Source organism: Styela clava, chromosome 11 (genome assembly GCF_964204865.1).
Source record: "Styela clava chromosome 11, kaStyClav1.hap1.2, whole genome shotgun sequence".
Taxonomy (NCBI): Eukaryota; Metazoa; Chordata; class Ascidiacea; order Stolidobranchia; family Styelidae; genus Styela; species Styela clava.
This window is the reverse complement of record NC_135260.1, coordinates 8,674,431-8,685,119: the sequence shown is the minus strand read 5'-3', so window position 1 is coordinate 8,685,119 and position 10,689 is coordinate 8,674,431. Positions and strand designations below refer to the sequence as shown.

Here is a 10,689-nt window from a genome sequence, read left to right as displayed (position 1 = left end):
GCAAATGGTTTACATCTGTCGTAATGGTTATACAAAGTCGCCGAGATGGTTGAAAAACACCTGTCGGAATAGTTAATACCGTCACCAGTAGGGTTAGAGGTTGGGATGAAACATGAAAAGTTCGCACAAATGTACGGTAGCTGGTGAGGTGAGACAGGACAAATTCTAGCACACGGGGTTTCATATGGGCTACGGTACTTGATAAAAAAAAAGCAAGCAAGTCCAAGCAATACACATCATACACCAGTTTGTTCGGTATAGACTGGGGGAGCGATACGACCATAAGGTCATCATCCGTGTAGTCGAGTTGATCGTCAGCCATTGCGTCGTAAACGTACGGTACCGGTACCTTACCTGCACAGTCTGACAGGGGTCTAGTAGGCTGACGGACAACTCGGCTACACGGACAACTCACCAGAGACAACTCGACTACCTAGAGGCCTGGTGAGTTGTCCGTCTTTTGGCATTTTCTACGGTGGTGTTTTAGGTCTATAGAAATGCGTTTTTGATATTTTTAGTGCTCAAATGTTGAGAAAAATAAATAAATATGCTCTAGAAAGCATTTTTATTTGTGTAGGTGGCTTTTTTGATCATGTTGTATGAATACAAATACAGTCTATAGACGAAATTGGAGTAACGTTAGCGAAGTTAGACTGTTGACTTATAGGACTGTGTTCGTTTGATTTTTTGAACTTTATTGGTATTAAATGTTTTGAATGAGCACCTTTGAATATATTAAAACCTTTATACTTCACAGTAACACTTAAATATTTATGAATGTGAGCTCAGTAGTCTATGATTGCAGTAGTCTGAACTCGCCTACGGCAGTCGCCCGACAGGCCGTCAACTCACCAGTCGAGCAAACGCTCTACGACGTGACGTCATCGATGCTCGAGGTGAAGACAAATCGACTACCGAGCAACGAGAGGCAGGCAACTCACCAGCCGAGCAATCGCTCTGCGATATCGATGCTCGAGGAGAAGACCTTGCTTTGCAAAACGCAGACTCGAGAGTTGCATAGCATGCATTTACTTAATGCCGACTGATATTATTTATAAGCCAACTCACCACCTGAGTAGTCTACCAGCCGACGGCTAGGTTCCATCTGCTGGGATACAACAATCGGGTTGGAGTTATGATGGGTGTCATGGGCCTGGTAGCAGTCCGGGTGCTTCCACTCAAACGTTACGTCCTGTTTTTTCAATAGGCTCTACTGTTCCCTTGTCATTGCCACATCTGAATTATTTAAACACTTGCGATGAAACCAATTTCGAAAGACGTCACATATGAGTCCCTCCTGCTTCATGGTAACGTTGTCGTCACATTTTTGGAGTAGTCATCTTGAATTCTTGCGTAGTTTTTGTGGAGTTAATATACCGTTAGTCGTCCTCGTTTCGGTATAAAACTGTGATGAAAACGACCTCGGCTAATGAGTATTTACGTTTGTAGGGGGGCATGCCGGCGATAATGAAGCTTTAAACTCGGCGATAACCGAGCAGTAATCTCGGCGCGCGGCTTCATTATCACCGATCTGGTACCTTATCTAATCTCCGTGCATGGATATCACTTCACTCAGGCCATCATGAAGAATGTGCGTCACAATAATTTGGCTCGCCTATACGACAAGTGAGTGGTTAACCATATTTATATATGTCTTTGTACATCTTTCACTTCTTTTGTATTAACATGTTTTTGTTTTAGGGACGCTGGAACAAGAGACCTGATCAAGCATGCCATGGCGCTGTGCTATATACCAGCTATGTTTATTACGTCCAGATTCAAATCACTGAACGAAAAGATGCAAACTCAAGATCTTCGCCGAATATTTTCAAAACACATGGCTATACAACAGTGTCTGGACTCCCAATGATTGGTCAGTATTCGACGTAGAAATAAGAACCAACAATCATCTGGAAGGTTGGCACCGCCATTTTAACAGTATAACTCGGAAAATATGCCTTTTTACAGTTTACTCTCAACAATGTACGAGGTAAGTATAGGGATAGAGGCGGACGTTGTGGGGCGTGTCAACGGCAGGTATGCGGAAGCCAACGAGAGGGTGCAACGTGTCTGGGAACAGAACAAGGAAAGAGTTATCTGTGGACTCTCTTCTTCGAAGGTGTTCAAGGATCTACGGGCCGCAGTATTGCAAAGAGTAAGTATGTAACGCAGCAAATTTCCCATAACGTTTAGTATTCAAATAAAATTCATTATTCGTAACGAAAAGGAAAACAAAACCTTCCATCCATTAAATTCCCCCATAACGTTTAGTATTCAAATATCATATTAAATTCATTAATCGTAACAAAAAGTAAACATCTTCTATCCATTCTTCGGCCCAGTTTCTTTGCCAGGCGCAGCGACAGTGCCTATCTGTTCCTGGTTTTCTTCTGCAAAAAGAAATTCCAACTCTATGACTGAAACCTTGCTGTGGAGAGTTGGCTTACAACTAATATCAGTCGGCACTAAGTAAATGCTATGCAACTCTTGAGTTAGCATCTCTTGTTTTGCAAAGCAAGGTCTTCTCCTCGAGCATCGATATCGCAGAGCGATTGCTCGACTGGTGAGTTGTCTGCCTCTCGTTGCTCGGTAGTCGAGTTGTCCTTACCTCGAGCATCGATGACGTCACGTCGCAGAGCGTTTGCTCGACTGGTGAGTTGACGGCCTGTCGGGCGACTGCAGACTACTGCAACCATAGACTACTGAGCTCACATTCATAAATATTTAAGTGTTACTGTGAAGTATAAAGGTTTTAATATATTTAAAGGTGCTCATTCAAAACATTTAATACCAATAAAGTTCAAAAAATTAAACGAACACAGTCCTATACGGTAAGTCAACAGTCAAACTTCGCTAACGTTACTCCAATTTCGTCTGTAGACTGTATTTGTATTCATACAACATGATCAAAATAAGCCACTTATACAAATAAAAATGCTTTCTAGAGCATATTTATGTGTTTTTCTCAACACTTGAGCACTAAAAATATCAAAAACGCATTTCTATAGACCTGTAACACCACCGTAGAAAATGTCAAAAGACGGACAACTCACCAGGCCTCTAGGTAGTCGAGTTGTCTCTGGTGAGTTGTCCGTGTAGTCGAGTTGTCCGCCTCCCGTCTAGTATAGTTTAGTAGGTGGTACCGTCCCACAAGTTCCGTACGTCCACTTCGCCACTGTGACGTCGAAAAGACGTAATTTTTCGATGACGTACCGTAGTCAGGTGGGGGTTAGAATGGACATATTGCAAAAATTGTTGAGCCAGGCCAACTAGAAGTGCATGTGGTACTAAACTATACCAGACCCCAAAACTACATGAGACCCAATTTTTGAATGGTGCAGTCAGGTGGGGGTTAGGATTGACATTTTGTTACCCGGTACGGTATGCTAGGTCCACTAGAAGTACCTACACACCTAAGGTTAGAAACTACACCAGACCCGAGACATCTTCTGATCTCACTCCTTCAGGCGCAAAAAAACTGGAACCATCTTATGTTACCTCTTGGTCTGAAAGTCTCATATCGTCTGAAAGTAGATAAGCTTACTGTAGGCTTTAATTAAATTATTACTTCCATCCATAACTACTCACAGACACTATATTTAACTTTATTAAATATGGAACAAAATGTATCATGCAAGGAAATGTTTAAAATCGAAATTTTGAAGAAATATAAGATTAGTGGTAAATACTACATTGCGGAAGAAGAATATCAACAAATAGTTAAAGATCTCAAAGCATCGTTGGAAAATAAAAGTACAAAATCTGCCCATGAATATTATATTCTACGAAAATTTGAAATAATTGATACATTAACGGGAGAAAAATTGATAAAAAAAAGGAAATCAAAGGAGGATGATCCCGTATATTATGTCACTATTGAGGAAATGTACGAAATCATTGAACGTGCACATCTTGCTACTAACCATGGTGGTCGTTGCAGAATGAATTTGCATTTGGGTGGAAAATATGCAAATATAACTAGAGAAGCTCTTGAAATATTTAAATCTAATTGTGAACCATGCCAAACCAAGGCTGAAAAATATATTGAGAGTGCAATTGCACGTTCAAACGAACTAACAGAAATTTCATCTCTACATGATTTGATACAATCATATTGTATAGGGAAACGTAAAAATAAGCCCTGTTTAACAGCTGAAGTTTTATGTAAAATTAAAGATAAGGATATCTGTCGGGGCTATTTATTTCTTATTGACGCACAATTATATGGGGATTCTAATTATAAATGGATACTGGTATATCGGGATAAATCAACCAAGTTTTGTGTCTTGAGAACAATTTCTTGTATGCTTGTTTCAGAAGTTGCCTTTGAGCTGTTTGATATATTTCATTTGTTTGGTACACCAACAATTTTATATAGTGATTTGAATGATAAGTTTTTTGTAGAAGTGATTGATGAACTTAAAATCTTATGGCCTGGTCTCATACTTGTCCGTGGAATTGCTCCGGATCAAAGCATTGTTGATTTGAAGCAGTCATTAAATCATGATATTAAGAAAAAACTTGATAAGTGGATGAGTGATAGAAAATCTGACGTTTGGATTATAGGTTTGCGCTTTGTGCAAAGTGAAATGAACTCTGTATTTAATCCGGAAATAGACTGTTCACCATATACTGCCATGTTTGGCTCATCTTGTAGATACTTCGATATTTCATCTTCAGGACTGCCTGACAAAGTCACCAGCATTCTCGAAACAGAAGATGATATACTAACTATTATTAATATTCTGTCTAAATGTGCAAACCAATCCCAAATAGATCCTAGTTCAAAAGAGAGAGAGTCGTTATCAGAAGTATCGGACTTTGATGGGAAAGTGATTAACAGTGGTAGCACAAATACAGGCAATGACTCGCAAAATCACTGTGAAACCTCCAGAAAAAGGAGGATGTTTTTAGAGTCTGTCTTGAAAAATTCAATCAAAAAGCAAAAGAAATCAGTACAAAGCATTGCTGAATTCAGTAAATCAAAGTCAATTGATGACACCACAAGTAATTCTATCAATAATATATTAGAAATAAATCATGCAACATGAGTTGAAAAGGCTAGTTCACTGTATCTGAATAATACCCAGCACTGTCTAATACAATATAAAAAGAGGATCAACGATGATCATTGTAATCATATACCAGACAATGAGAGTTTGGCAACTTGGAAAGTTTTTCAAACTTCAAAATATATAAGTTGATCACTTAGAACCTTAATTGTGACACTTTCTACCGCTTGATTTTTTGCATTCTGCACTGTGTAAACATTTATAATGTGATATATTATGGCAAATTCTTTAATTAAATAAAGAGATTATGTAATTGAATCTAAAATGTGATATCATGAATAACAATATTTATCAAATAATAATTCTCCAATTCACCTGCTGAGTTCATTTTAATTTGACAAATTTTGCAACCTTACTTTCATGCTGCAAATCTTTGTTTTGTATGCGAATATTTGCTCAGTAAAATTTTATAGATCATGATTCCTATTCACTCAACCTCTACCTATATTTTTGTACCCTAACTAACAATAGCGGTAGCTAATGTTGTAAAACTTTGTGAATTTTCGAGCCCTATTACTACACTACTGCATTTTATTTTTATTAATACAAATTATACAATAAAATTGATAAGCAGACACACACTTTTGGTATTTACATTCATGTAGCAATGCTGATTTCACAATTTTTTTCAAATTTGTTTCTGTATAGTTGCTAACACTTTCATTCATTCTTAGGAATTCTTCAATTGTATCATAGAGTTATATTAAATTAGCGAATATGACGACTGTTCCATCAGCCTTTAACCAAGTAGAACAAGCTCCTCCTGTTGCTGTCTTCAAGCTAAAGGATGATTATACTGCAGATAGCGCTGAAGAGAAAATCAATTTGGGAGTAGGAGCTTACAGAGATGCAAATGGTCAGCCTTGGGTTCTTCCTGTAGTCAGGTCTATAGAAGCACAAATGATAAATGACCCCGCTCTAAACCACGAGTATTTGCCTATATCAGGCCTACCAGCATTTTGTCAAGCAGCAACAAAGCTTTGTCTTGGCTCAGACAGCAAGGCGATAACGGAGAACAGAGCCGGTGGCGTGCAAGCTCTCAGTGGCACTGGTGCACTTCGACTTGCTGCTGAGTTTTTGAAACGTTTCTACAATACTCATGTGGAAAGCACCGTTGTAAGTTATCCTGACCCGACATGGGCAAATCATGATGCTATTTTTAGATACGCTGGGTTTACGGATCGCCGTAAATACAGATACTGGGATGCAAAGAACAGGTGCCTCGATTTAGCTGGTTTGAAAGAGGACTTGCTACAGCTTCCCGAGGTTTCTATCGTCATCCTTCATGCCTGTGCTCACAATCCCACTGGTGTAGACCCTACTCAAGAGCAATGGAAGGAGATAGCAGATGTTTGTAAACAAAAAAATCACTTTCCTGTATTCGATTCTGCTTATCAAGGATTTGCCACTGGTGATCCAGATGTTGACGCATGGAGTATTCGTCACTTTGAAAAATGTGGATTCGAGTTCTTTGTTTGTCAGTCATTTTCGAAAAATTTTGGTCTTTACAATGAAAGAGTCGGAAATCTCGCAATGGTGATGAAGGATCCAGATTCGCTGACACGTAGCAGATCTCAATTGGAGTTGATTATCAGAGGAATGTATTCAAACCCACCAAACCATGGTGCAAGGGTGGTTGCAACAGCACTATGTAATCCATCTTCATTGGGCGAATGGCATGATAACATTCGCACCATGTCAGCTCGAATTAAGCAAATGAGGAAATCTCTGCATGAAAAGCTAAAAATACTTGGCACTCCAGGAAATTGGGATCATATTGTTAATCAAATTGGAATGTTTAGCTATACAGGTCTCAACCAAGCTCAATGTGAATTCATGGTAAAACAGAAGCACATCTATCTGATGAAATCTGGGCGTATCAGCATGTGTGGTCTGACTGAAGGTAACATTGACTACTTCGCTCAGTCCCTGCATGAAGCTGTCACAAAGATCAATGAAAATAAACTGTAAATAGAACATGATTATGCATGAATAGTAATTGCCACGAATTTTTTTTTTTCAGTAGTATGACAATAATGTTTTTCGAGTTAGATTATTTTATATTTACTATAATTACTGTGATTATGTAAAAATTATTTTAAATCGTGAAAGTTTCACATCTAATAAAGTTCAATAGTGACTGAAATAACACTTGATACTTCATTGTTTTTACAGTCTGATGTTTCCACATGTTTTTGATAATAATATTGTATGTGACGGAAATTATGTTATTTTTATAATGCATTACTTAATTCGGTGCAAGTGTATAAATAAATGAGTTCCTGGTTATGAAATTAGTTTTGATTTTCTTTGTTTCATGACCCATTTGGGCAAGGTTTATTCTCTGCTAATTTCTATATATTCTCTCAAATACTATTTTCTTCGTAATTCAATTTTCATGCATAAATTCATTAAAGTGGTGTATAATAAGCTTTGAAGACACATATTTTTGTGTTTTTATATTCTATTGCATAATGGATCTTGTGTTATGTTTAGATATATAACTAGATATTCATTAGGATAGAAACCAAGTTGTATATTTACTGTGCATGGATGGCGTCCGCTGAACTGTTTGAAGATCCTTTTGACCCAACTGAATATGTTGAAAGACTGGCATGGAGAACACCCGGTGGGGGTACAAAAGGCGGAGCTCAAGGATTTAACCCTCGACTCTTGTATGATGAATTCGTGGCTCACATTAATGAACTGAAAATACTTGATGCTAGAATTCAGCAAAAAGCTGAGAAGTTGGACGTTGCTCTTGAAAAAGAATCGCGTTTACATAAAGATAGACTCATGGAGTTGCAAAAGAAAAATCAAGAGGCTTTTGGTCAGTTCCAGGCATTGGATGATCGAATTAATTACGTTGCTACCAAAGTAGTTCATCTCGGGGATCAGTTAGAAGGTGTAAATACACCTAGAGCACATGCTGCAGAAGCTCACCAACTCATGCAATATTTTGACGAGTTTTTGACCGGGAAACTCACATCTGAAGTCCTGACAAACCAGTATAGAGTGCGAGAGGCTGCTGAAATTGTACATAAGCTACATCTTATTGCGCAAGAATTACCATACGATAGGTTCTCTGAAGTGAAAGGCAGAATTGTTTCCAAGTACCATCAAATTGAAGAAGAATTAATTGATGAGTTCAAGGAAGCTCACAGGAATGGAGAAGTGAAAAAAATGCAAGAACTTGCATCTACGCTTTCTTTGTTTACAGGTTATCAACACTGTATTGATGCATTTATAGATGAAAATATAAAGAATGCATTCTACAACAAAAACGACATATTTAACGAAATATTAGACTTGTGTACAAAAGTCAGCAAGATCATTGCTGAAGTGTTTTCATCACCAGAACAAGTTATGGGCAAACTGTTGTCAAAAATATACCAAAGCAAACTCAAGGATCAAGTTGAAAAAAAGCTCAGTGAAAGTAGAACCACAGACCCTGAAAAGTATTTACAAAATCTCTATACACTATATTCAAAAACTGTAGAATTATCTCAAAAGCTTTCTCAATTTAAATTGGGTTCAGATTCTAATTTCATCACAAAATTGACGAACGGCATTTTCAAAAGTTATCTCGACTCTTACATCGATGTTGAAATAAAATTCCTAAAGGATAAAGCAATGATGATATCCCAACGTTTCTATGATTCAAAAGATCATGTAAAAAAACCTGTCGCGGCTGTATCTTCATTAAAAGCCGTCATTGCGGACAAAAGCAGAGGACATATTACATTTGGAATGAGTAGCAATGTTCCTGAAAATACCAGTGGAGAAACTTATCTTTCACAGGAATTGGCCATCAATCTGCTTCAAGAAACAAAAATGGCTTTTGCAAGATGCAGAGTTTTGTCAAGCTCATCTGTTTTGAGCAATAATTCTGTTCAGATCTTCAATCTATTGGTAGAATATTTATGTGATCAACACATCGGATATGCTATTGAATTGTGTTTACAGGGCATACCTACAGCTGAATGCAAAGCTGAACCTAATTTGTATTTTTTTGATGTCTCTCAACAAACAAACATCATTTTTCATCTTTTTGAAAAACAGTTCAGCGACACTCTTCTGCCTTTAATCAGTTCTTCTTCAAGATACGGTGAATGCATTCAGAGAAAGAAACAAATCCGTGAGCAAATGGAAGTTAAACTTGATTCTGGTATTGATCGCTGTCTTCAAGCTGCCATAGGATGGATGAAGACCATATTTAAAACTGAACAGAAAAAGAATGATTATTCGACTGATAAACCACCTGAGCGTCAATGTACGCAGGCATGTAACACAGTATGTGCGTATTTCAACAGAATCATGGATTATATCAGAAAATCTCTTGATGGAAACAATGTTGAAGCAGTTCTTGCAGAATATGGAAAAAGATTTCATCGCCTACTTTTTGAACATTTCCAGCTTTTCAGATTCAGTTTTATGGGGGGAATGATGGCAATTTGTGATATTAATGAATACAGGAAATGTGCAGAAAAGCTTTGTGTACCCTTCGTCACGAATTTGTTCGAAAGTTTACATTCCCTATGTAATCTATTAGTAGTTGCCCCAGAAAATTTAAGACAAGTTTGCACTGGTGAACAATTGTCAAATCTCGATCGCACTGTTTTACATTCATTTATTCAGCTTCGTTCAGATTACCGCTCTGCAAAACTAGACAAGCTCTTTGCTAACTAAATGAATCTCTTTCTTTTGTTCTCATGTATAAATAATATAGACTGTATCATTCTATTGTTCAAATTTAATATTACAAATCTTATATTATCCAGTACTGAGCTAAATAATAAAACTCCGAGTTTCTATTATCAATGATTAGAATTTATGTTGAAATTTTATCATATTCAAAACTTCTTACTTTCACATATTCTGAATGATTTGGACTATTCCAAATAAAGGATAAGTGCAGCAAAGCCTGGAAAGTGTTAACTTCCATTTTCGCCTTAAAATGAAATTCTGTGTATCCTATCGCTTTCTTATATAGGCCTACATTCATTCTTGAGCATCCAGGCATGTAGAGGCTCTCAATGTTACTTTGATTTGAAACAAGAGTCAATTTGGGACATTATTGATGCTTCCTTTCATGTCTCATTGACTGGATAGTTAAAAATTTGGTTGTCTGTGATAAAAGATACCGAAATCTCAGTGACCGTTTTCGAATTTTCATGAAATCCTATTATTACATTATGGGGTGTACTAGGGTATTGTGCACTGAACTACAAGTCCTCTCTCCATGTTTACTTTCTATTGCGGATTCGTATGTGTCAATTGCCACATGGATGCTTATTCATATTACATTATGGCTCTTAATATGCAAATTATAATTTTGTTTTGATTAAGTTAGCACTTGGATGCTCAGAGTAGTATTGTTTTGTGAATTGCGCCCTCTGGATCAGAATAGATAGAATCCTGCTTACACGATTTGAGCTAAACTTCTGATCACTGTTTAATACCCGGCATAACTTTTACTACATAATGCTCATTAATAATCATCTGTAACATTGAAACTTATTCATTGATCGCCTAATACTCAGTTTATTTTCTTCTTCGTCATTATGTGTATTACTCGTGCTCCTCTTGCTGCAATAAATGTACTAAGAAATTCTAT

General features: G+C 37.3%; 2 protein-coding genes across 2 annotated transcripts; both read left to right on the top strand.

Annotated features, from left to right (window-relative positions):
- The first annotated feature begins 5,645 nt into the window (after positions 1–5,645).
- On the top strand, positions 5,646–7,569 carry LOC120347190 (aspartate aminotransferase, cytoplasmic-like). The gene has a single exon (XM_039417079.2). The coding sequence runs from the start codon at positions 5,790–5,792 to the stop codon at positions 7,041–7,043; it is 1,254 nt and encodes a 417-aa protein (XP_039273013.2). The 5' UTR covers positions 5,646–5,789; the 3' UTR covers positions 7,044–7,569.
- Positions 7,570–7,625: 56 nt separating this feature from the next.
- Positions 7,626–10,688, top strand: LOC120347148 (exocyst complex component 5-like). The gene has a single exon (XM_039417020.2). It carries the CDS (start codon positions 7,626–7,628, stop codon positions 9,759–9,761), a length of 2,136 nt encoding a protein of 711 aa, XP_039272954.2. The 3' UTR covers positions 9,762–10,688.
- The last annotated feature ends 1 nt before the right edge of the window (position 10,689 follows it).

Bases quoted from the DNA above. Each gene is read 5' to 3' on its own strand.
- LOC120347190 (XM_039417079.2), top strand. From the start codon at position 5,790: ATGACGACTGTTCCATCAGCCTTTAACCAAGTAGAACAAGCTCCTCCT.
- LOC120347148 (XM_039417020.2), top strand. From the start codon at position 7,626: ATGGCGTCCGCTGAACTGTTTGAAGATCCTTTTGACCCAACTGAATAT.